Here is a 24,702-nt window from a genome sequence, read left to right as displayed (position 1 = left end):
GGAAGAGAAAGATGGGAAAAACATCACAAAAGGAGAAAACAGGAACCTGTAAGAGTGTGACAAAGGGAAGGTGATGTCTGGTAGTGGATTAAAGAGGCCTGAGGGGGACTGAAGACTGCGAAGCCTTAGTATTCAGCGTGCTGACATGTAAGAGCCAGCTGTGGGCTTTGGAGCAGAGCTTTGGGACAACACTCATTACTTTACAAATTAAGCGATCTAGGCTATTCAAATTTAGTAATGTGGCCATCCAAGAGAAGAATAAATCAGTAGCAGCCAGAGATCGGCGACCTTAAGAGGAAGGTTTCTAAAATTACACTTGCAGCTTGAATAAAGGATGCACATCTTTTAAACTAGCCAAGACATTTATACGAGCGGCTTCTATACACAAGTGGGTTTAGGTGCTTGTTAGAAATGGGGTCTTTGGTTGACAGTCAGGTTACCCCCTGTTCAAGCAAGGACCCTCACTCCAGTCAGGGTAAAAGAGAATCACCCTCAGCTAACCCCTGCTTTCCCCCTTGGTAGCTTGGCAGAGCAGTAGGCTTAACTTCAGAGTGCTAGGTTTAAAGTGTTTGTACCAACACACACAGTAACTTAATGAAAACACTACAAAATGACACAACACAGGTTTAGAAAAATAGGAAATATTTATCTAAACAAAACAAGACCAAAACGACAAAAATCCACCATACACAAGTCAAGTTATCAATTAAAAATCAAAAAGAGTCTTTAAGTAGTTTTAAAAACACACTAGCGCTGCTAGAGTGAAAATGTACCTGGTGTGCGTCAAAAATAACCCCGCACGGGCAGGTGTGCGTCAAAAATAACTCTGCACGGCGGTACTTGAGTCAAAAATCCAGCCGCACGATGATCCGAAAATCCCGCAGCGCAGGTTGTGATTTCCCAGCCTCCCTCAGTGATGCTGCGCGTCGTTTCTCCTGCTCCGTGCGTCGATTTTTCGGTCGCGTTTCCTGCGAGCGTCGTTTCTCAGCTGCGGAGCCGGCGGCGTAGCGTTTTTTCAGCCGCAGATCATTTGCGTCAATCTTTTCCCCGCACGGCGTTCTGTGCGTCGATTTTCTTGTCTTTAGGCTGCCAGCTTCTCCTTTCAGGGTCCCAGAAACTGGATGGGCACCACAGGGCAGAGTAGGAGTCTCTCCAGAGACTCCAGGTGCTGGCAGAGAGAAGTCTTTGCTGTCCCTGAGACTTCAAACAACAGGAGGCAAGCTCTAGATCAAGCACTTGGAGATTTCTTCTCAAGATGGAAGGCACACAAAGTCCAGTCTTTGCCCTCTTACTCTGGCAGAAGCAGCAACTGCAGGATAGCTCCACAAAGCACAGTCACAGGCAGGGCAGCTCTTCTTCCTCAGCTATTCAGCTCTTCTCCAGGCAGAGGTTCCTCTTGGTTCCAGAAGTGTTTCTAAAGTCTGTAGATTTGGGTGCCCTCCTTATACCCATTTTAGTCTTTGAAGTCACCTTTCTTCAAAGGGGACTCACACCTATTTGTTTGTGAAATCCTGCCTTGCCCAGGCAAGGCCTCAGACACACACCAGGGGGTTGGAGTCTGTATTGTCAGAGGCAGGCACAGTCCTTTCAGATGAGAATGACCCCTCCACCCCTCCCTCCTAGCAGAGATGGCTAATTAGGAAATGCAGGCTACACCCCAGCTCCCTTTGTGTCACTGTCTAGTGTGAGGTGAAAAACAACCCAACTGTCAAACTGGCCCAGACAGGGAATCCACAAACAAGGCAGAGTCACAGAATGGTTTAAGCAAGAAAATGCTCACTTTCTAAAAGTGTCATTTTCAAACACACAATCTCAAAACCAACTTTATTAAAAGATGTATTTTTAAATTGTGAGTTCAGGGACCCCAAACTCCACATGTCCATCTACTCTCTAGGGGAATCTACACTTTAATCATATTTAAAGGTAGCCCCCATATTATCCTATGAGAGAGACAGGCCTTGCAACAGTGAAAAACGAAACTGGCAGTATTTCACTGTCAGGACATATAAACCACATTACCATATGTCCTACCTTATCCATACACTGCACCCTGCCCTTGGGGCTACCTAGGGCCAACCTTAGGGGTGCCTTACATGTAAGAAAAGGGAAGGTTTAGGCCTGGCTAGTGGGTACACTTGCCAAGTCGAATTTACAGTGTAAAAATACACACACAGACACTGCAGGGCAGGTCTGAGACAGGATTACAGGGTTACTTGTGTGGGTGGCACAACCAGTGCTGCAGGCCCACTAGTAACATTTGATTTACAGGCCCTGGGCACCTCTGGTGCACTTTACTAGGGACTTAACAGTAAAACAAATATGCTAATCATGGAGAACCAATTACATACACATTTTAAACAGGAGCACTTGCACTTTAGCACTGGTTAGCAGTGGTAAAGTGCCCAGAGTAATAAAAACCGCAAAATCAGAGTCCAGCACACATCAATAACCCGGGGAACAGAGGCAAAAAGTTAAGGGAGACCACGCCAAGGATGAAAAGTCTAACACGTGTCCCCCCCCAGCTAAAAGTGGGGAGCAACTACCCAACCTCATGGGAGTTCTCATCACTAAGTCAGAAGAACCTGGACAGACCATCAGCATTGGCGTGCTCTGTACCAGGGCGGTGTTCCACCGTAAAGTCCATCCCCTGTAGGGAAATGGACCACCTCAACAGTTTTGGATTCTCACCCCTCATCTGCATTAACCATCTGAGGGGACTGTGGTCGGTCTGAACTTGGAAGTGAGTCCCAAACAAGTAGGGTCTTAGCTCCTTCAGTGCCCAGACGACAGCAAACGCTTCGCGTTCTATGGCACTCCACCTACATTCCCTGGGTAGTAACCTCCTGCTAATTAAGGTTACGGGTTGATCTAGGCCCTCTTCATTAAGCTGTGAAAGTACTGCTCCAATACCATGCTCTGAGGTGTCTGTTTGCACAGCAAACTCCTTGGAGCAGTCAGGTGCTGTGCATATGGCAGCCTTCAGGGCATCAAAAGCATTCTGGCAAGCCTCTGTCCAGATCACTTTCTTGGGTTGCTTCTTAGAAGTCAACTCAGTTAAGGGGGTAACAATGGTACCATATCCCTTAACAAACCTCCTGTAATATCCTGTGAGACCTAAAAAGGCTCTCACTTCAGTCTGGGTCTTGGGAGGCTCCCAAGCCAGAATCGTGTAAATCTTAGGCTGTAGGGGTGCCACCTGGCCACTCCCCACCTGATGTCCTAAGTACACCACAGAACCATGCCCTATTTGGCACTTTCTCGCCTTAATAGTGAGGCCTGCCTTCTGCATGGCCTCTAACACTCTCCAGAGGTGTTGCAGGTGTTCCTCCCATGTGGAACTAAACACAGCAATGTCATCCAGGTAGGAGGCACTGAACTCATCCAGTCCTGCCAACACCTGGTTGACCAACCTCTGAAAGGTGGCAGGGGCATTCTTCATCCCAAAGGGCATCACGTTGAAGTGGAAGTGCCCATCTGGGGTAGAGAATGCTGACCTCTCCTTTGCCCCCTCAGTTAAGGCAATCTGCCAGTACCCAGATGTTAAATCAAACGTACTGAGGTACTTGGCAGCTCCTAACCGATCAATGAGCTCATCAGCTCAGGGGATGGGGTGTGCGTCAGTCTTGCTGACCGCATTGAGACCCCGGTAGTCCACACAGAACCTAAGTTCCGGAGTGGCACCAGGAGCAGCAGCCTTTGGGACCAATACCACTGGGCTGGCCCAAGGACTGCTGGAGTGCTCAATAACCCCTAGGGTTAACATTTTGGAGACTTCCTCCTTAATGCAAGCCCTGACCCTGTCAGTCACCCTGTAAACCTTATGTTTAACAGGTGTACTGTCCCCAGTGTCCACATCATGTGTGCACAGGTGTGTGACTCCTGGGATCAGGGAAACCAGCGAGGCGAACTGTCCCAACACGTGGCGACAGTCCCTCTGCTGTTCCTCAGTCAGGGAGGGGGAGAGGATCACTCCCTCCACAGACCCATCTTTCTCTCCTGCAGACAGGAGGTCAGGAAGAGGCTCACTCTCTTCCTCCACCCCGTCATCTGTCGCTAGGAGCATGGATAGCTCAATTCGCTCAAAGTGTGGTTTGAGGCGGTTGACATGTAGGACCCTCAAAGGGTTCCTGGGGGCTTGCAAGTCTACCAGATAGGAGACCTCGCTCTTTCTTTCCACCACCTCAAAAGGCCCAGTCCACTTATCTTGGAGAGCCCTAGGCTCCACTGGTGCCATGACTTTTTGTCCAGGCTGAAACTCAACCAGAGTGGCATTCTGGTCGTACCACCGTTTCATATCCTCCTGGCTTGCTTCCAGGTTCTCCTGAGCGAGACTCCTGAAGCGGGCAGTCTGGTTTCTTAGTGCCAGCATGTAGCTAAATACATCCTGGGGTGGTTTACTAGGAGCTTTCTCCAAAGCCTCCTTCACCAGACTGAGCGGTCCCCTCACAGGGTGGCCATAGATGAGCTCAAAGGGGCTAAAGCCAAGTCCCTTTTGAGGCACCTCCCTGTAAGCGAACAGATGGCATGGCAAGAGGACGTCCCACTTACGCCTCAAGGGCTCTGACAGGCCCTGAATCATGCCTTTCAAGGTGCGGTTGAATCTCTCAACCAGACCATTACTTTGGGGGTGGTAAGGGGTGGTGAACTTGTAGGTTACCCCACACACCTTCCACAGAGACTTCATATAAGTGGATATGAAGTTTGTACCTCTATCAGATACCACTTCCTTGGGGAACCCCATGCGGGTAAAAACTCCCAACAAGGCACGTCCCACCACAGGGGAAGTGACCGTCCTTAGAGGAATGGCTTCTGGGTTCCGTGTGGCATGGTCCACCAAGACCAGGATGAACCTGTTGCCCATTGCTGTCTTGGGGTCCAGAGGCCCCACAATGTCAATTCCTACCCGTTCAAAGGGGGTACTGACTATAGGTAAAGGTTGGAAGGGAGCTTTGCATTTCCCCCACTCTTGCCACTTGCCTGACAAGTCTGACAAGACCTACAATAAGCAGCTGACTGCTTGTGCATCAAGGGCCAGTAAAAGTGGGAGACAAGCCTCTTATAGGTCTTGTCCTGCCCCAGATGTCCTGCCAAAGGCACATCATGAGCCAAACCCAGTAGGAAGCCCCTGAAGCACTGGGGTACCACCAGTATACGAGCTGACCCAGGCTCAGGAACCTTAGGCTCACTATACAGGAGGCCAACCTCCCAATATATCAGGTGAGTACCTGGCGCCTCGACAGCCGCCTGGGCTGCAGCCTGCTGCCACAGCCCCTCAAGAGTAGGGCACTCCTGCTACGCTGTGCAGAATGCTTCCCTGGTGGGTCCCCTTTCTTGCTGTCACTGTGACCGCTCAGGGACCTCCCCCAGTTCAGCCACCTGCTCCCCTGTAGGTTCCGGGGTGTCACCCTCAGGCTCTGCCTCCTCCCGGACCGTGGAACCCCTGGGGCCGGTTTCCCGCGCCCCCTGCCCTTCCTCTTCTTGGCGGTCCCCTGGGCCACTGTTTCAGGCTCCAGGGGCTCTTGACTACCGTGATTGGCTGCCATAGACCGGGTGGATACGCATACCCACCCAGGAAGACCCAACATCTCCAAGTGAGACCTGTGTTCCACCTCCTTCCAAGGGGAATCCCCCAGGTCGTTGCCTAGCAAACAATCAACAGGCATGGTTGGACTCACAGCTACTTTCCAGGAACCTGAGCCCCCCCCATTCAAAGGGAACCTGCGCCACTCTGCAGAGGCGCTCAGAGTTGTCTACTGCAACTACTTGGTGAAGTATCCGGGGATCAATATGCTCTTCAGACACCAGGTGACTCCTCACTGTAGTCACACTGGCTCCTGTGGCTCTCAGAGCCTCCACCCTCTGTCCATTGATGGTCACCCATTGCCTGTACTTCTTAGTGTTATCAGGCACTAGGTTTCTCTGGACCATCTCACTGTCCCCTAGTGAGACAAGGGTAATTTCTGTTGGTTCCCACCCACCTGAAACCAACTCCTCCCCAAGCGCTACACTGGCCAAACCCTGGGACGGTGCACCAGTGGGTTCCGGTGTACTTTTGGGGCATTTGGGATCCCCCCTCACATGACCCACCTGGTCACATGCATAACACTTACGTGGGGGACCACCTGCCACTGGCTTCCATTTGGACAACCATGGCTTCTTTTCACTGGGGGGTTGGGAATCCTTACCCTGGGAATCAGTTTGGGGCCCTTTAGAGAACTCCCCCTGTTTGCCCTTACCCCCCCCTTTCTTCTGAGAGGGACCCTGCCCACCCTTGGCGTGGTCTCCCCCATACCTCTTTTGGACCCTGGTGCTCTCCCAGCGGTCCGCTTCCTGCGCAAGCTTCCGGGCTCAGTCAGCTTGCTGTCAATGAGGTGCTGGCACAGCTCTAGAAAACATAAACTGTACAAGTGCTCCCAAGCAATTAAATTGTAAGGCCCCTCATACATGTTTGCCTTACTGCCCTTCACCCAACCATCCAGTGACCTGCAAAAAGAATCAACACATTCCAACCATGTTTGGGATTCCTTTCTCTTGTAGGATCTAAACTTCTCCTTGTACTGCTCAGGGGTGAGACCATACCTGGTGAGTAAGGCCTCCTTCATGACAGAGTAGGTGAGACCCTGAGTATCCCCTAAGGCTGTCAGTGTGTCCCTACCCTCTGCCTCAAAATGCTTCCAAAGGGCTGGCCCCCAATTAGCTTCAGGGACCAGGTTCATGTGTAGAGCTGACTCATAACCCTTGAACCACAAGTAGATATCATCCTCCCTCTTATAATCCCTCAAAAAGTATTTTGGGATGTGTACCCTTTTCTCAGGCTGCACTGTAGGATTGCTGCCACCATCTCTACTGGACTGACTCCTCTGATCTATCTCCTTTAAACTGAGCTCATGAGCCATTCCTAACTTCCTTTCCTCAATGGCCAGCCTTCTCTGTTCCATCTCTAGATTGTGCTTTTTCAGCTCCAATTGGTACTCCCTCTCTGCCTGTCTGTCCTGTAACTCTTCGGGTGTCAGACCCTTGGAGGACACACTGCTACCTGCCCTGGAGACTCTCTCCTGAGACATAACAGGCCCACCCACTACATTAGTGTGAGTGACTTGCAACTCCTCCTCCCCCTCTGGCTCCTCCATCTGTGTGCCCCTCAGCTGCTTTAGCTGTCACCCAGGCCCTCAGCACCTTTTGCAGCTCATCCTTCCTGTATGAGCTCTTAATGGGACAGCCAACATTACTACAAAACTGCTTCAACTGAGCCACTGTGTAGCTCTCCAATTTCTCCAAATCAAAAGCCGCTCCAGTTGGGGCATCTCCAGACTGAGACATGATGAGAGGTTAAAAAAAAGTGCAAAGTTCCAAAAACAGAAAAGCAAGTTCTCAAATGAAGTTCCAGAAAAGTCAATCACAGGATCAGCGAAAAAAGAAACTGAATGCAGAGCAAAAACAGTCCAAATAGGAAAAAAAACTAAAATCACAAGACTAGTAGTATGTGGTCACGTAGTGGTCTGAACTCAAACAGTAGTGTACACTTAATTACTGTATGTCAAGTACAAATACAAGTCCAAACCCCAACCGCTGATCACCAATAATAGAAATGGGGTCTTTGGTTGACAGTCAGGTTACCCCCTGTTCAAGCAAGGACCCTCACTCTAGTCAGGGTAAAAGAGAATCACCCTCAGCTAACCCCTGCTTACCCCCTTGGTAGCTTGGCAGAGAGTAGGCTTAACTTCAGAGTGCTAGGTGTAAAGTGTTTGTACCAACACACACAGTAACTTAATGAAAACACTACAAAATGACACAACACAGGTTTAGAAAAATAGGAAATATTTATCTAAACAAAACAAGACCAAAACGACAAAAATCCACCATACACAAGTCAAGTCATCAATTAAAAATCAAAGAGTCTTTAAGTAGTTTTAAAAACACACTAGCGCTGCTAGAGTGAAAATGTACCTGGTGTGCGTCAAAAATAACCCCTCACGGGCAGGCGTGCGTCAAAAATAACTCTGCACGGTGGTACTTGAGTCAAAAATCCAGCCGTACGAAAATCCCGCAGCTCAGGTTGTGATTTCCCAGCCTCCGTCAGTGATGCTGTGCGTCGTTTCTCCTGCTCCGTGCGCCGATTCTTCGGTCGTGTTTCCTGCGAGCGTCGTTTCTCAGCTGTGGTGCCGCCGGCACGCTGTTTTTTTCAGCCACAGATCGGATTCGCGTCAATATTTTCCCTGCACGGCGCTCTGTGCTTCGATTTTCTTGTCTTTAGGCTGCCAGCTTCTCCTTTCAGGGTCCCAGGAACTGGATGGGCACCACAGGGCAGAGTAGGAGTCTCTCCAGAGACTCCAGGTGCTGGCAGAGAGAAGTCTTTGCTGTCCCTGAGACTTCAAACAACAGAAGGCAAGCTCTAGATCAAGCACTTGGAGATTTCTTGTCAAGATGGAAGGCGCACAAAGTCCAGTCTTTGCCCTCTTACTCTGGCAGAAGCAGCAACTGCAGGATAGCTCCACAAAGCACAGTCACAGGCAGGGCAGCTCTTCTTCCTCAGCTATTCAGCTCTTCTCCAGGCAGAGGTTCCTCTTGGTTCCAGAAGTGTTTCTAAAGTCTGTAGATTTGGGTGCCCTTCTTCTACCCATTTTAGTCTTTGAAGTCACCTTTCTTCAAAGGGGACTCACACCTACTTGTGAAATCCTGCCTTGCCCAGACAAGGCCTCAAACACACCAGGGGGTTGGAGTCTGCATTGTCAGAGGCAGGCACAGTCCTTTCAGATGAGAATGACCCCTCCACCCTTCCCTCCTAGCAGAGATGGCTAATTAGGAAATGCAGGCTACACCCCAGCTCCCCTTGTGTCACTGTCTAGTGTGAGGTGAAAAACAACCCAACTGTCAAACTGACCCAGACAGGGAATCCACAAACAAGGCAGAGTCACAGAATGGTTTAAGGAAGAAAATGCTCACTTTCTAAAAGTGTAATTTTCAAACCCACAGGCGGTCATTCTGACCGCGGCGGTCGGCGGTCGCCGCCCGCCCAGCGGTTCCCGCCGAAAGACCGCTCTGTGGTCAAAAGACCGCGGCGGCCATTCCGGCTTTCCCGCTGGGCCGGCGGGCGACCGCCAGAAGACCGCCGGCCGGCCCAGCGGGACAGCCCCTTCAACAATGAAGCCGGCTCGGAATGGAGCGGGCGGAGTTGAAGGGGTGCGACGGGTGCAGTGGCACCCGTCGCGATTTTCACTGTCTGCACAGCAGACACTGAAAATCTTTGTGGGGCCCTGTTAGGGGGCCCCTGCACTGCCCATGCCCCATGGCACCCGTTCCCGCCATCCTGGTTCTGGCGGTGGACACCGCCAGAAACAGGCTGGCGGGAAGGGGGTCGGAATCCCCATGGCGGTGCTGCAAGGGCCAGCGGGAAACCGGCGGGAAACCGCCGGCTCCCCTTTTCCGACCGCGGCTTTACCGCCGCGGTCAGAATCGCCCAGGAAGCACCGCCAGCCTGTTGGCGGTACTTCCGCCACACTCCGCCATGGCGGTCATGGACCGCCAAGGTCAGAATGACCCCCACAATCTCAAAACCAACTTTACTAAAAGATGTATTTTTAAATTGTGAGTTCAGGGACCCCAAACTCCACATGTCCATCTACTCTCTAGGGGAATCTACACTTTAATCATATTTAAAGGTAGCCCCCATATTATCCTATGAGAGAGACAGGCCTTGCAACAGTGAAAAACGAAACTGGCAGTATTTCACTGTCAGGACATATAAACCACATTACTATATGTCCTACCTTATCCATACACTGCACCCTGCCCTTGGGGCTACCTAGGGCCTACCTTAGGGGTACCTTACATGTAAGAAAAGGGAAGGTTTATGCCTGGCTAGTGGGTACACTTGCCAAGTCGAATTTACAGTGTAAAAATACACACACAGACACTGCAGTGGCAGGTCTGAGACAGGATTACAGGGTTACTTGTGTGGGTGGCACAACCAGTGCTGCAGGCCCACTAGTAACATTTGATTTACAGGCCCTGGGCACCTCTGGTGCACTTTACTAGGGACTTAACAGTAAAACAAATATGCCAATCATGGAGAACCAATTACATACACATTTTAAACAGGAGCACTTGCACTTTAGCCCTGGTTAGCAGTGGTAAAGTGCCCAGAGTAATAAAAACAGCAAAATCAGAGTCCAGCACACATCAATAACCTGGGAAACAGAGGCAAAATGTTAAGGGAGACCACGCCAAGGATGAAAAGTCTAACAGTGCTAAATAGAAATAATGCCAATGTTATTGCTGTTTGTCCTCAGGAATCCTGTAGTCCATATGAGATTGTCAGGGACTCTATTGATTTAGTGTGGGTATCAGGCAGGAAAAACACAGTGCAGTACAACAATGGGCAGCTGGAATACGACAGAAGAGTATGCACATCCAGATGGGTTTTACATCTTAGAATTATACAGTATCCTAACAATTCACACATGTGTAATTAGATGTTTTACATTTTACATATTTACAATTTTAGGCAGATGGAGGTTAAGTGATTTACCCAGAATCACACAATTACAGTCACGCATGAAACCGAGATCAGATGGCCATCTTATACTTGTGCTGTGTGAGGGGAAAATACACTGCTGCCAAATGCTGCACATTGTCTGTGCGTGTGTTTGTACACAGGCTTGTCTACTGCTGCAGATGCAGTCCATGTCCAACACATATGAGGGAAGTGTGCATTGTTTCTGAGCAGATCATTATGGGGGTCATTCTAACTGTGGCGGAGGCCGCCCGCCAAAGTTCCCCCACCAGAATACCGCAGCGCGGTCAAATGACCGCCGCAGTAATTCTGACTTTCCCGCTGGGCGGGCGACAGGCTGGCGGGAAGGGGGTCGGAATCCCCATGGCGGCGCTGCTTGCAGCGCCGCCGTGGAGGATTCCCTGGGGCAGCGGGAAGCCGGCGGGAAACCGTCTATGGACCAGCCAGCCTTTTTTTGAGCAGCTCATTTGCTCCCAACTCTCTTCTCTCCTCCCATGAATGGAGAGGTCTGCCCTTCGCACTCAAACACACCAGCTGCCCCGGGTGTAGAAATCTTGCAATGCATGTGAGTGAAGCTTCAACTAATACACCCCGGTGCTGTTTCTTACACTTGTACCAAATCTGAAATGCTGCTTGTCGTTTTATCTAAGGGAGATGGTAAATGGTGCTGTCTGGTGCCACACTTGTTCTATGTCTTTGAAGGAAGCTTGCAATAGCCCTGAAGTACTACATCTGTTCCATTTCTTTGAAGGAAGATTGAACTGGCTGGTCCTGCAGTACCACACTTTTCCATGTCTCTGAAGCAAGCTTGCACTGGACCTGAGTAGCACACTTGTTCTTTTTCTTTGAAGGAAGCTTGCACTAGCCCTGCAGTATCACATTTGTTTCTTGGATTTGAATGAAGCTTGACTCACCCTGTAGTACCAAATTTGTTCTATGAATCTGAAGGAAGCTCGCAATGTCTGGCCCTGCAGTAGGATACTAGTTCTGTCTTTGAAAGAAACTTCCACTGTCTGGAACTGCAATGCCACAGTTGTTCCCTACTTTTAAAGGAAACTTGCACTGGTCTTGCAGTACTACACTTGTTTTATGTCTTTCAGGGAACATTGTGATGCTCTTGACCAGAGTGGTATGTCTTCTGTGTGTGTTGCCCTTTGCTCCTGCTCCCTGGGCTCTATATTTTCTGTGTGTTTTAGGCTGCTTTAGCTCTCTCACCAGCCTTATGATTTCTCAAATTAATGCATAATCTTGCTTAGAGGAAATGTGCTTCAGGTGAGCCCACTTAAGTTATTCATCAGACAGAGTCACATTCATACATTAATATAGCCCTTTAGAACAACAACAATTCAATTGGGCAGTGGATCCACCCTCTTCAATCATTTGCTTTGTTGACAATGTTTGGCTCTGTCTAGTAGATAACTGGTGGTCTTTAAAATGTCTGTTTCTGTAACAGTATTTTGCCTGCTTAATCTGTTACTCTGCATCCAGAGAAGTGTGACCTCGGGAGATATTTCCTTTAGTTCATCCCCCAGCGGCTCACCTCAAAATGCAGACTGGTGCTAATTGGGTAATGAGCGTACCAACAGCTCTGCTGCCATTGCTACTGGGCAACAACTTTCTTATGCAGAGCACTAGGCATCACATCTGCAAGCTTCAAAACCATGTTATCATCTTCAAAATGGTATTCTGCATACTCTATCATTGTTACTGTTCCAAGATGGTAGAACAATGTAAAGATTTACTTTGTTTTTCATTGAAGCACATCCCCATCACATTTAGTTGGTATGGGTTTGCTTTGTTCTTTCTTTCTTTCTTCATATGCTTGCACTACAAAGAAAACCACCATATTGTTTTAGAATGCAAGTTGGATTTTTTTGTATGCCAAGACTCTTCCCCCCCAAAAGCTCACAAATATCAGACTCATATAGTTTGCAGTGGTGGTTCACATGTGCGAGATGGGATATCAGTGGACATTCTGGCTTCAGTGTAGCATACTTCAAAAGCTTTGAATTAAACTAATGGACCTATGCATCAGATATTCAGTCTTTGTCTCCTTTGGTATTATCTGTCCCCAACTCTGCTCCTTCCTAGTAAGCTGTGCACCTGTGTGTAACCAGTGTGCTTGTTTGAGGGCAGAATAGCCAAAATGTCTTGTGAGTACATTTTGAGGGATGTGCCTGTGTGAATGAAGGATTGCCATTGTCTTTTTGTGAGTACAGGGTAAGTAGTCTACAGGTTGAAAGTTGTGCCTGTGTGAGTGGAGCATAAGGACTGTGCCTATTTAAGGGCAGCAGTGTGAGTGTGGGGGTCCCTACATGTTATGTCTTTGTGTGCATGCACTTTATAAGACTTAAACCTATTGGCATTGGTAATTATTTTTATGGCTGTGGCTATGGCTCTGACTTACAGAAACGCAGTGCAGGGAGAGAAATTAAATAATGTGTGCATGGGAATGGAAGGGAGTTTTGATATGGCAGATGCAGACTCTGTTGAAGGTGGTTGAGTTGTGTTGGGGGCATCTGACAGACTAAGATGCCATCCTAGTGGGGGAGTCAATTTACTTGGCTTGCACTAGGGCCCATGGCAAACTAGCTATGCCAATGGATATGAACCAAATAGGACTGACCTCTAGTGAGTTATCTTCCAATCCCCCATGATACATTGACTGGCTGATGCTTGGCCATGGAGTCAGGACCCACAAGTATTTGCCATGCTCAGCTATGCGATACTTAATGGCAAGCAATTCTGAAATCCCATTGGGGTGTCATGACAATTTGTGAAAGCTGTAAGAAACAATATGCCTTCCAGGACTGCCTTTTTACAAAGTTTAAGCTACTTAATGTTTAAGGGCAATTCTTGTATCTGTTTAAAGTGAGTGCAAGTTAAACTCCTGCTTCCACATGAAAAAAGAAAACACTCAAGAAAGGAAAACTATGGATTTAAACAGTGAAGTATGCATGGGTGGTGGGTGGTCAAATATGCTAACAGTCCAGGCATCAGTACATTTTTTCTGTTCCTTATAAGCCACTTTAATATCAAGTGCTAATTATAGATTTCAGATCATCAATGATAAGGTGCTAACGAGTTGCATAAAAACAAACACAACCTTTGGAGGGAGAGCTCTGTTGGCGCCTGAAGACTTCTGTGATTGTGCAATTATTTCTGTGCTTTGGCTGGAGTGGAAGGTAAATAACCTCTCAAAACCTGCAAAACTTAAAGCCACATTTATAAGGGCATTGTGCCACCGGAATATCACTTTTGCTGACGTTTCGGTGGCCCAATGCCCTGCTCCATATTAACAAAGTGGCGTTAAGCCACTTTTTGTAACTTTATGCCGCCTCGTAAATACAGCCCTTTGACATGCATCACTTTGCATGAAAGGGGTGTGCAATGGGTTTTGATGTGGACGTTCCACCTCAACACCTATTGCATTGTGACCCTGCCCCAGATTTACAAGAAATCATGAACCTGAGGCAGTGTCAAAAATGAATTCCACCCCAGGGATGGCTTAAGAGTGCTGCAACGAGGAGAAATACTTTTATTTCTCCTTGTTTTTGCTTTTTATATGTGTGCTGCTTTCTGCAGTACACATAGAAAGAGCAAAACGCCATTAATTATTGTTTATGTGAAGGAAGGTGTCCCTTCCTGCACATAAAAAATCACTGAATAATGACGATTTGCTACTTCTCTGTGTGTTACATTCTGCAACACACAAAGAAGTAAGAAATCACCATTATTGATTGTTTATGTGCAGGAAAAGACACATTACTGCACATAAGCAATCATTCCCTGGAACGCAATAATGCAAGGGTGCCTGCATTGGTGCTAGGCAGCTAATTTGAGCACCAGTGCTAGGGAAAACATAGGGGTGCGCTATATTGTAGTAAATATGGCCAATCCCTGCATTTCTGAAATGATGCACCGCGGTGCTGCCAAATTTGGCACAGCGTTGTGCCATTTCTTTGTAAACGAGTCTCTTAGAATGTTAAGTTGCCACTCCGTTCATGAGTGATGATGCAGAAGATCCTATGTTTCACTTCATGAGGAAACAAGTCTTGATAAATACTGAAGAGCCTGCGTCCAGTCTGACGGTCTCCACCAGAGGACTAGATGGAAGACATTTGGAGCGAGGACTGTTATAGTTAGTAGGGGCCCTCTCATCTCATTCAAGCTGCTGTCAGGCTAAAAGATTTAATTTTAGAGACCGAAAGACCCTTGTTTTTCCCATTTTTAGGTCGGCTGAGCAGTAGACAAAGGTGGAACTTCAGATCAAGAAGTGCGAAACGACCTCAAGTTGTTGGTACGATTTTAAGCCATGTTCTAACTGACTTATCGGGGCTGTGCATTCCTTTTACACGATCCAGCTCAGGTAGGGCTTCTTGGTGGTAGCAAATCAGAGGAGTCATAGGAAGATGCATGTGTTTTGTTAATAAAGTCATGTGATGAGATCACCCTCAAGAGATAATTAGATTGTAGTGATCCAGGTATTGTTGTCTTGAGTTTCTTATCTCACTTCTCACTTCCAACTCCCTGCTCCCATTGTCTCATTTACTCTGTTCCCCTGGGCATAGAGTCTTGCACATAAGATGTGAAGTTACTTATGGCTAGTGTGGTCTATTAAGCAATGTTGAGCAGCTTAATATATTTGTGGTTCTGACACGTGCTTATTTTTAAAAATGTTTCTAAATATGACATCTTTAGAAAAAAAAACTGTCATTTATGTTGCCAGCCCTATCAGGCAGATCTAAATCGTATCACTTTATTTGGATGAGGTAGCTCTACTCATGTCTATAATGTTGGTGAGAAATCTCGTGTCAGGTACCTTTTACAAATACTTTCTGTAAGCATAATGCTACCAGCAATGCAGCTGCAAATCACACGTAAAAATCTCATGACAAATATAGTTGCTGAGGGGTTGCATCAATTTTGCCAAAATAATATGAGATGTTTCGTAGAATTGGCACTTCATACCTTTTCATGAAACTTGACAGTCTTAATGTTGTCAAACACATTCAATAAATGAGCCTGGATTGTGTGTGAATCCGATGCTTGGGCAAGGATCTCGAGCAGGGCTGGATCGGATACAAAGAAGAAGCGAGGAAACAGCAGGCGTTTTTTCTCCAGGTAACTAAGAGTTAAGAAAACAAAATCAGAACAACAGTGGTAGAAAACACATGTAAGAACCACAGGACTTGGACATGTGGAAAGAGACTGGCAACAGAAAAGAGAACAAGGTTTTAATCAGATTAAAGCAAATGCACATTATTGACCTATTTAGGTTATCAACCGTTTCTAGAGCACTCATCAACTGACCTATCTATATCCTTTCCAATATAATCGACAGATTTCGGTTTCATTACTGCCTCACACACGCATACTATTATAATTACTTTAACACAGTTTTGCTGTTGTAAACAGGATTTGTTCATCTTAGTTACAAGGTCATCAGCAGCGAGGTCTTAAACGTAGCATTATGGTCAAGAAATGTGGCACTCACCTGTATTAAGTCTTTAAACTTAAAAGCAAAGACTGACATTGTATTTGACTACTGGAAACGTGGCAATATAAAAAAGGTAGTTTAATTTGTCATGAAACCAATGGAATTATTGAATGTAATTACCAGGGTTAGAGAACTGGCAAAACCGGTTAGCAATATAAAATGTAAAACAGCACGTCTAGATGAACACTGTCATGCAAGAAAGAGCCCCAGAAACACTGAATTCAGGCCTAGGTCAAAATCAGAAGTATACAGCCTGCCGGAGAATCATGGCAGCAGAGGGATGTGGATGGTTGCTGATTTAGGTCAAACCAGTGGTGACCAGACCTATCCCTTGTAGCCTGGGGGGTGTTTCTGGGTTGGAACGAGAGCTTTCGTAGCCCCTACACACTGTATCCAAACGACGTCCAGCCCACTACCTACTGCCAGGTGCACAGACTGCCTGCATGGCTCAACAAAGCAAAGTTGTATGAGTTAATTAGAATATTAAGCTAACATGACATTGTGCATCTTTCACTAAAACACATGTAGATGCACAGAGGTGCTAAACCATTTTTAATCCAATCATTTACACAAACGTGTGTGGTGCTTGATTCACTGCACTACATATGTATTTATTCAACAGTTTTATATAATGTAGGAAAGTGGAGTATTATGCAGTGATGCTGGTTAGGCTTCACTATGTAACACTCTCACAATACCCCAAAGATGGTCTCTCGTATTCACAATAATAAACCCTTAGTTAAGACCTGGTAGTGGGCAAAGAGCAGCCAGGCTTTACTGGAGGAACATGTGTTAAGCATTTCAGAGTACAAACATGGACAATAAATAATTGATATGACTCAAAAGAAATCCGACACCAACGTATAAAAATAGAGCAATTTTTATATAGTTTTTTTTTACACCAAAACAAAGCAAATCAATTGCATATAACCGGCGTTATGGATTTTGAAGTAGAAATAAAATCAGTGCATTTACAAGCTGTCAAATCTGACCATTGTGGTCAATGGGAAAAGTCACCAGTGGCGCTTGGTCATTCGCGGGATGAGTTCAAAGGAATCTACTGGTGGTTAAGGTTTTGCGGGTCCCAGGACCCGCCTGCAACAGTCAAACAAATTTTACCTGGCTTATGAGGGCCGGGTGCAGAGGTGCCCTGGCTGCCTTTGGCACTGAATTTAGGTGCTGCGGGTGGTGAAAAATGGTAGTTGTGATGCTTGGGCACTTGCAAGCCAAGTTAGCAGGGACCCACTGGAAATTAAGTTAGTGTGGGCCCCTCGACCAGGATTCACCAGGCAGAACAACTCCACCTGCTCTAAGCGTCTTGGGTGCTGAGGTGTGCTTGGCTATCCTTGGTGCTGAACGGGAGCTGCGGTTGCTGGTTTTACCATTGAGATGGTGTGGGCAAGGAAACAGATTCAAAAACGCAACAATGGAGCCACAGGTGATGCTGGATGAAAGTGTTGCAGTGTGCCCTCGAGTTACAGCATTGAGTAAAGGTGGTGATGACTGGACTGGCCACCAACAAGCCTCGGAAATGGTAGGTAGAGAAAACGCTATCTCCCATTCTGGAGGTCCAGTAGAAAACTGAAACTGGCTGTAGCATGGCAAGGAGCTGAACTACACTTATCACAATGCACTGGACTGCCTGTCTTTGAGCGAGCCCTTGAAAGGTCCGATGGCCAGCACTTCTTTGGATCAGGTGAGCACTTTTTGCCTGAGGTAGGCGGGGGACTAGTACCGCTAGTCCAAAGTAGTCTGGTCTTGCCTTTGGTTCTCAAAGGATTCCCTCTTTCTGGGGGAAGCAGTCTTTCGTCCAGGACCTGCCGCCGTCCAGCAGTTCCAGGAGGCTGCCACAGGTTCAAGGTATCACATCTTTTGTTAGTGCAGGTTCCTGTTGTCATTGATGTAGGTCTTCTTTTGGTCTTTTGTCGCAAGTTGTTGCAGCTCTCTGGTTCTGGTGCCATGGGAGACCTGTAAATCCTAGATTTAGGGGCATTAGGGGTGTGGGTGCAAGTAGCCAATGGGCTACTAGCCCCAGTGGCTAATTCATCCCTAAGATTACCATTTCAGGGGGGCTGCTGCACCTTTTCTACAAAGAAACCCCCTATTTTACGACTTTTCAAGATGGCAGAAATCGTCCTTGCCTGTACAGATGAGGCTGTCCACCCTAGAGGTCTGGCTAGCCTTCTGGGGGTGTACTCCTACTGACTAATTTCCACACCTGCATGCTACAAATGTGCCTAAGGGTAGGGGATGGCTTTGTCCTCCACCGGGAGACAGCCCCTCTTGCATATTGGGGCAGTGTGCCCTTTGAAGCACACCGCCTTGATGTGTCACTTCATTAGCCTTCCTGGGAGGAAGGGAGGTGTAATCTCCTTCCCATCTAGGCCATTGTCATGACTCCTGAGAGTGTTCACATCTCTGTTCAGGGGGTCAGAATCCTCTCTTGGTAGCAGTAGCTACAGGCTGGCTGCCCGAGTACAAGAATGTAGGAGTGACTAGATGGGCAACCTCTAAGGTTGCTTTTTGGGTCCTGGCCACATCGCCCTCGACACGAGATTATTGTCAGGGTACTAAACATGGCACACCTTGTCAGTACCATAATGGAGTTACCGACTTTGGGCTTTCCCAGATGCCAGCACATGTTATCCTATGGACCTTTGTTCACTTTTAGTAGTGTCTTAATGGAAAAGACCACTATAGGAACATATAAGCTTGCACTTATATGTCTACACATCTAATATGAGGCACCTTGCCTTCTGGGCTCAGGAGGTCTACTTTAGGGGTGACATATATTAAAGACAGAGCTGGGGCTGTGCCACACAAGGTGTGCGCACGGCTGCGTTCCAACAGTATGCACTGCTCCTGCAGTCTGCAGTGGCAGGCCTGAAGTTAGTAGATTTACTTAGGTCTCTCAGGTAGCACAAACAATGCTTCAGGCAGTGGTGACCTCCTCTAACACCCAGGCCCTAGGTACCACTGGTACAATGTACTAGGAACCTATAAGGGGATTACAGCACTTGAGAATTGGGGATATCAAGTCACAGTTATCAATTTAGGGAGAGAGCACTGGCAAAGGGCCTGGTTAGAAGGCTCCAGTGCACTTTCAAAGTCATAACTAAGAGCATCTTATCACCATCCAAGCCTACTTTTTTTTAAAGATTGGGATGCAGTGGTAAATTGAATGGTAATTTTCACCAAAAATGTGTATACAATGTAGTTTAGCATGCTCATTTATAGAGAACATAATCTGAATTTAAGTGGCGCTTTGATGCTGGTGAATCTACGGAAATAACTAGTAGAAATTCAACTTGTGTTACCAATTTAAGAATCAATCTTAATCACGTTAAGCTCACTTTACAAAGGTAAATGGATGGGAGCAAATTTCGGCACACATACATTTATGCCTATGCATGGGCGTAAACATCCACCTAAATGCAGTTTAGCTTTTTCGGGTAAAGTTATTCATATTATTAGGAGAATATTTGCCTACCCTCTTACACAAATGTGAGGGGGCACAAACAACTCAAAATACGACCATAAAGTTACTATCAGTTATTTCATGGTCATATTGTTGGCGTAAATCCACTAATTGCCGTTTTACATAGCACAGACGGAGACCTCCACCTACATTATTCATATCTACAAATTAGAAATAATAGGAAAACAGACATTACCTATTGTGCTCTTGATTACCATCAAGAGCACATAAATGGACGCTACACGCTGGGCTCTGCCCTCTTTGCCTTGTGCTGAAAGACAATATGGAGCCAGACATCAACTACAGTGGTGATGTTACTATGTGCGTTTATTTGAGGAATTCAGTGTGTTATGATATCTCTGTGTGTGTATCTGTCTGTCTGTCTCTGTGGTTTTGTGTGTGTGTGGAGTGGTGTTATGTTTATATTTTAATGATGTGATGTATAGGCGTCTACAATGCATATAATTAAATGACCATTACTTTTTAAATTACTTTTATGCTTTTTTCATTTGTGCAATGGGATGTTTGTATGTGAGTGATTGTAATGTCTACAATGATATGACAATTTTTTCCTTTAAGTTATTTTCATTGGATTTTAGGCATTAGGCTTTGTGCTAGTAGTGCTATTCCCTGTTTTCACTAACTTCTAAATGATTCTCTTACAGTAGTACCATTGAGTGGGCATGTGAGGTGTGTGACTTCAGACCCATGCCGGAAAAATTGTGTGTTAGCTGTTGTACTCCAGTATTACTGGAATAGTTGTGGGTGTAACTTTAGTGAATGGTTACTACTTTACACTTTTGTTAGTGTGTTGTATCTGCAGGAACCTCCCTGTACACCTCCTTAACATTCTCTTTTCTTCTCCCTCTTTAGTAGATGTTCCCTATTTTACAACCACTCTTCCGTGCCACTCTAACATATACACCAAAAATGTAGATCTATATGTGTATGGTTCTTGTAACTTGTGGGGGAGAGTCCGCATGTAAGAGATAGCACAACCATAGATGGAAATACTTGACTGTACCTCTATAAATTGCATTTATGAGTACATGAATAATTATTACTGATGTACTACTATATCTACTTGTAAATGTCTTAGTGAACTGAGTTTTTATTTTTACAACTTGCAGCATGGTGGTCTGAACCAAGCAAAATATTGTGTATCCCATGCAAAATATGGGTGTACACCACTGACGACACAGACCTATGCCAGGTTGCCAAGTCTGCTTAAAGCTCGGTTCCCAAGACTAACTCAGCGCTCATCTCCAGCTAACAACAAGTCTACATTAGTATTAATCTGTCAATAATAAGGCACCAGATGCTTCTGTTAATATCCAAAACACAGACACATTAAACTCTTGCTAGATCTCTAAATGTTCTTCTGATAGCATCTAAAACACATCCCTCATCCTTTCATTCATGATTTAGTTCTTCATAAACCACAGACACAGCCACTAAGACCTCCGCATTTGATAACATGCACATACTGACCTCATAATGAACTGGTCCACTATTTCCCCCATTGTGGAAGGCTTAGCTCCAAAACTATATTTCTCCATCAGAGACCTTGTGTGACCCATTGAAAGGCTGAATATATCACAAGACGTTTTTAGCAAAAACACAAAATGTACTACAAAACTGAGGAAAAAAACAAATTTTATACCCTTCATACATATTGAGCAACAAAAAAAACAGCCAACAGGAATACAGTACACTATTCCACATAGTAAAGAAGTGAAGGGAAATAACGACCCTAGGATATTTTTGCAGCGAAGAATGATCTTCAGGATACTGGGTTCAGACCCTGCTCTAGGAATATTGTTCTACAGAATATGACATATTTTTCACTACAATATATCTTCCTTGCTTTCTGCTCAAATGCCAATCTTCTCTGAATTCCCGTGTCATAAAATACACCGGGGACCATATTGCACAGACCCAGGGGAGCAATCTGTGTGTGCACACTTTCTGAGCTCCAAGGCAATCTGGTATTACTGGGCACTTTGATCTTACAGAAGCAGCCTGCCTCCTGCATGGCCCCTGTTATAATACAGGTTGGGCCAGTGCACATGTGGAATCAGCACAATCTCCAGAGAACATTCCCTCATTTGTCTTGAGAAAATACTTTACCTCTGCACTCAAACTGTATTGCAGACACAGGCATAGAGGCAAAGGGTCCATCAGAAGAGGAGTATAGTATGTGTGTCTCCTGATGGTGCCCCTTGAAGGGAGAAAATGGAATCCTATGGGCCCCCTCGACATCCTCCTACAGGCAGGGACAATCACTTATAGCATCCACCTGCCAGGGATCCCTGCTTCCCTTTCAAATACAGTAAAACTTTCCAGCTGGCCATATAAAGATGGACTGGCGACTTTAATAGTCAATCCACCTTTCAATAATGCACTACCTCCATGGCAGACACAAGTTTTCAGCTGCTCTGGGGAAGAGCATTCATTGTAATGGGGTGCGCTGACCCGCTGTGCACCAAGTGTACCCATATAAAGGTGCAAAATTCACCACAGCAGTGCTTTCTGTCTGTAATATGGGATCTGGCTCTCCTGCTTACATGTAGACACGTAAAGAAGTGTGTAAGGAAGGCAACTGATGTTAACTATAAAGCCTTTGCAAATGCTTCCAGTGTGATTTTTCAATGTACTGTCAATTAAATGCCAACAATTCTATAAGGTTCTCTGTTATTAGGTGATGTGTTGCAGTTTTATTTATGACTTATAAAAATGGGTTCAGTAAATATAATAACAATAATTCAGACAGTAATTCAGAACGTGTCTCTTGACGAGACACGTTTCCTCAGAACTCTGGTGTTATCACAGAAAACACAAAATTTCTGTTAAAAAACATTCAGCGTAACTCGAAGAACTAACTTAGTATAATTACTAGTTTGTCCACATCACACAGTCCTCAATCTTTGTAAATACTTAGGATCACCAATGATCCACCCGCTGACCCTGCGGTGAACAGGCCTTAACATTGATGCCGGCTGGTAATCGAGCCGGAAGCAACGTGGCGGTGCAGCGGGTGCAGCAGCACCTGTTGTGCCTTCCACCGTAATTCGGCCCGTGAAAAGCACAACGGGCTGTCCATGAGGGCCAAGTGCATGGGCAGTGCAGGGGCCCACATGTGGCCCCCGGCACCCCCATTTCACCAGCCTTTCCATGGCAGTTCAACCGTCATGAAAAGGCTAGCGGACTGGGGAGTCGTAATCCCCGGGGAGGTGCTGCATGCAGTGCCACCCTGGCAGATTACAACAGCTCAGACCGCCAGGCTGTCGACTGGCGGCAACCTGGCGGTGTCGGCAGTCGGACCGTGGTGCCTCCGCCACGGTCGTAATGCGGCGGTTGGACCGTCACGACTGCGGCGTTCTGACTGCCACAGCGAGTCTAGGGGTCTTAAGACCGCCAGACTCATAATGAGGGCCTAAGTCTTCGTACAACTGCACATCTTGAAAAAAAACATGTTATTCAGAGCTCTGTCCTTCATATTGCACATTCCAAATCCGAGGCTGTGTCATAAAATAGAGGAATCTAGAGCCATATTCTTAAAAATAGGAGTTACTCGGTTTCAGATAATATCCATTTCTGAAGTCAAGTCAAATAAGCTTTATTCTGCTTATTAAAAGCCATATAAAAACACAATAAAAACATCAGTTCTCATACAAAGAACTTTCCACTTATCAAAAAATGATTACAAAACAAGTCTTAAAAGATTCACCAGCCACATGTATAAAACAACCGGAGTTTGATGTACGGTCGTGCATTACAATGCCCCATATCTATTTCTTATCCCCAAGGTACAATGATCAAAATTTGCCACTGCAAGACACATCCATATTACACAGTTTTTTGTAAGAAGACAAAAGCCTCCTTATGGGATCTTATCTAAAATCGAGGTCAGGAAATGTTCCAATCTTAAGACTAAAGGTGACAAAAAAAGAATAGAGTGCAATGTGCATTGCTGAGAAACATCATCACGTAGACAACCTGGCAAAGTGGAGCTCCAGTCAGCTTCTCTAGGAATGCCACTAATAAATGTAATATGGTAGAACGAAATCTTGTAATATAAAAACTGGAATTCACATTAAACATCGATAACAGATAACATTCACAACTCGACGTTCTGATTAAGTTGTAATTGGCACTAGAACTGAGTTTATCGAAATTCTCCTGCTGAACTCTATCCTGTCTTTCCTCAAACACCTCTTTCACCTAAGACATCCTTTCCATTTATATTCTCCAGATCAAAAAATAGCTCTGGGAGGCCTACATATGTAAAGCCCACTTTGATATAGTTAATCCAAGGAATCGCCAAAGTAATATCCAGAGAAAGACAGTCACCCAACAAGGTGTTCTCCTGTATTTCCCCAGATTCTAAGCCAAAGTAAAAAGGGTACAAGCTTGATCTTATCCCCTATTGGAGTCAGACCCACCTCAGATGGAGCAGACTGAGGGACAGCTAAAAGTCTTTGCAAAAAGTTGTTCTCAACTTTCTGCAGTGGCCCGGCACCCGTATATCCCACCTGGTCCATAAATCTCTACAGAAATACACTTACTTTCATAGATATGAATCATTATTATTCATTACTTATTCGGTAACATTTCATACCACAAAAGTGCCATAAAACAACATAAAATCACAGAATATAGGTCACATCATCACAAAGTGCAAAGCTCAATAGGAAATAAAAAGACAAACAATATTTAAGCCTCCATCTTATTCCGTACATTTACAACAGCACTTTAAAAGCAGGAAACACTAAAAACAGTGAATTCATCATCCAACATTTGTAAATAAATCAGAGTTGGCCCTGCTTGTTTAAAGCCCTTCCTCTTCCAAAGGAGAATGATAAAAGCTCATCTTGGTACCTCATAAAATGTATCTAAAAAAATACAAAATATAGGGTATCCTGCGGAGACACACTGTCGCAGACGCAGGATCCCAGTAATCCAGGGTCAAAACAACCTTTATGTTCAGCCAGCAGCGGGTGCAGAAGGTTATACCTAAACCTAACTAACCTCTATTCTTGGTAACATAAGTGAGGTATGGCTACATGTACTGGGTCATTTTTAGCAATATGCATCTCCTATTTGAGGTTTCAAGAGTTCAAGCTTATTCCTGAGAAGAGATCTCCCAGCATGAAAGTTATCCTTGAGCCCCCCCCCCCCCCCATCAGAATGGTGGATAAATCCAGTATT

At 45.9% G+C, this 24,702-nt stretch overlaps 1 protein-coding gene across 1 annotated transcript in view; it reads right to left on the bottom strand.

Moving 5' to 3' along the window:
* DNAH5 (dynein axonemal heavy chain 5) overlaps positions 1-24,702 on the bottom strand; it is a 4,110,061-nt gene that overhangs the window by 1,752,215 nt on the left and 2,333,144 nt on the right. Inside the window, exon 32 of the mRNA XM_069219645.1 lies at positions 15,485-15,641. Coding sequence (XP_069075746.1) covers positions 15,485-15,641 — 157 coding nt within the window. The remainder of the gene's footprint in view (positions 1-15,484; positions 15,642-24,702) is intronic.

This window comes from Pleurodeles waltl, chromosome 2_2 (genome assembly GCF_031143425.1).
Source record: "Pleurodeles waltl isolate 20211129_DDA chromosome 2_2, aPleWal1.hap1.20221129, whole genome shotgun sequence".
Taxonomy (NCBI): domain Eukaryota; kingdom Metazoa; phylum Chordata; class Amphibia; order Caudata; family Salamandridae; genus Pleurodeles; species Pleurodeles waltl.
This window is presented reverse-complemented; position numbering and strand designations above follow the sequence as displayed.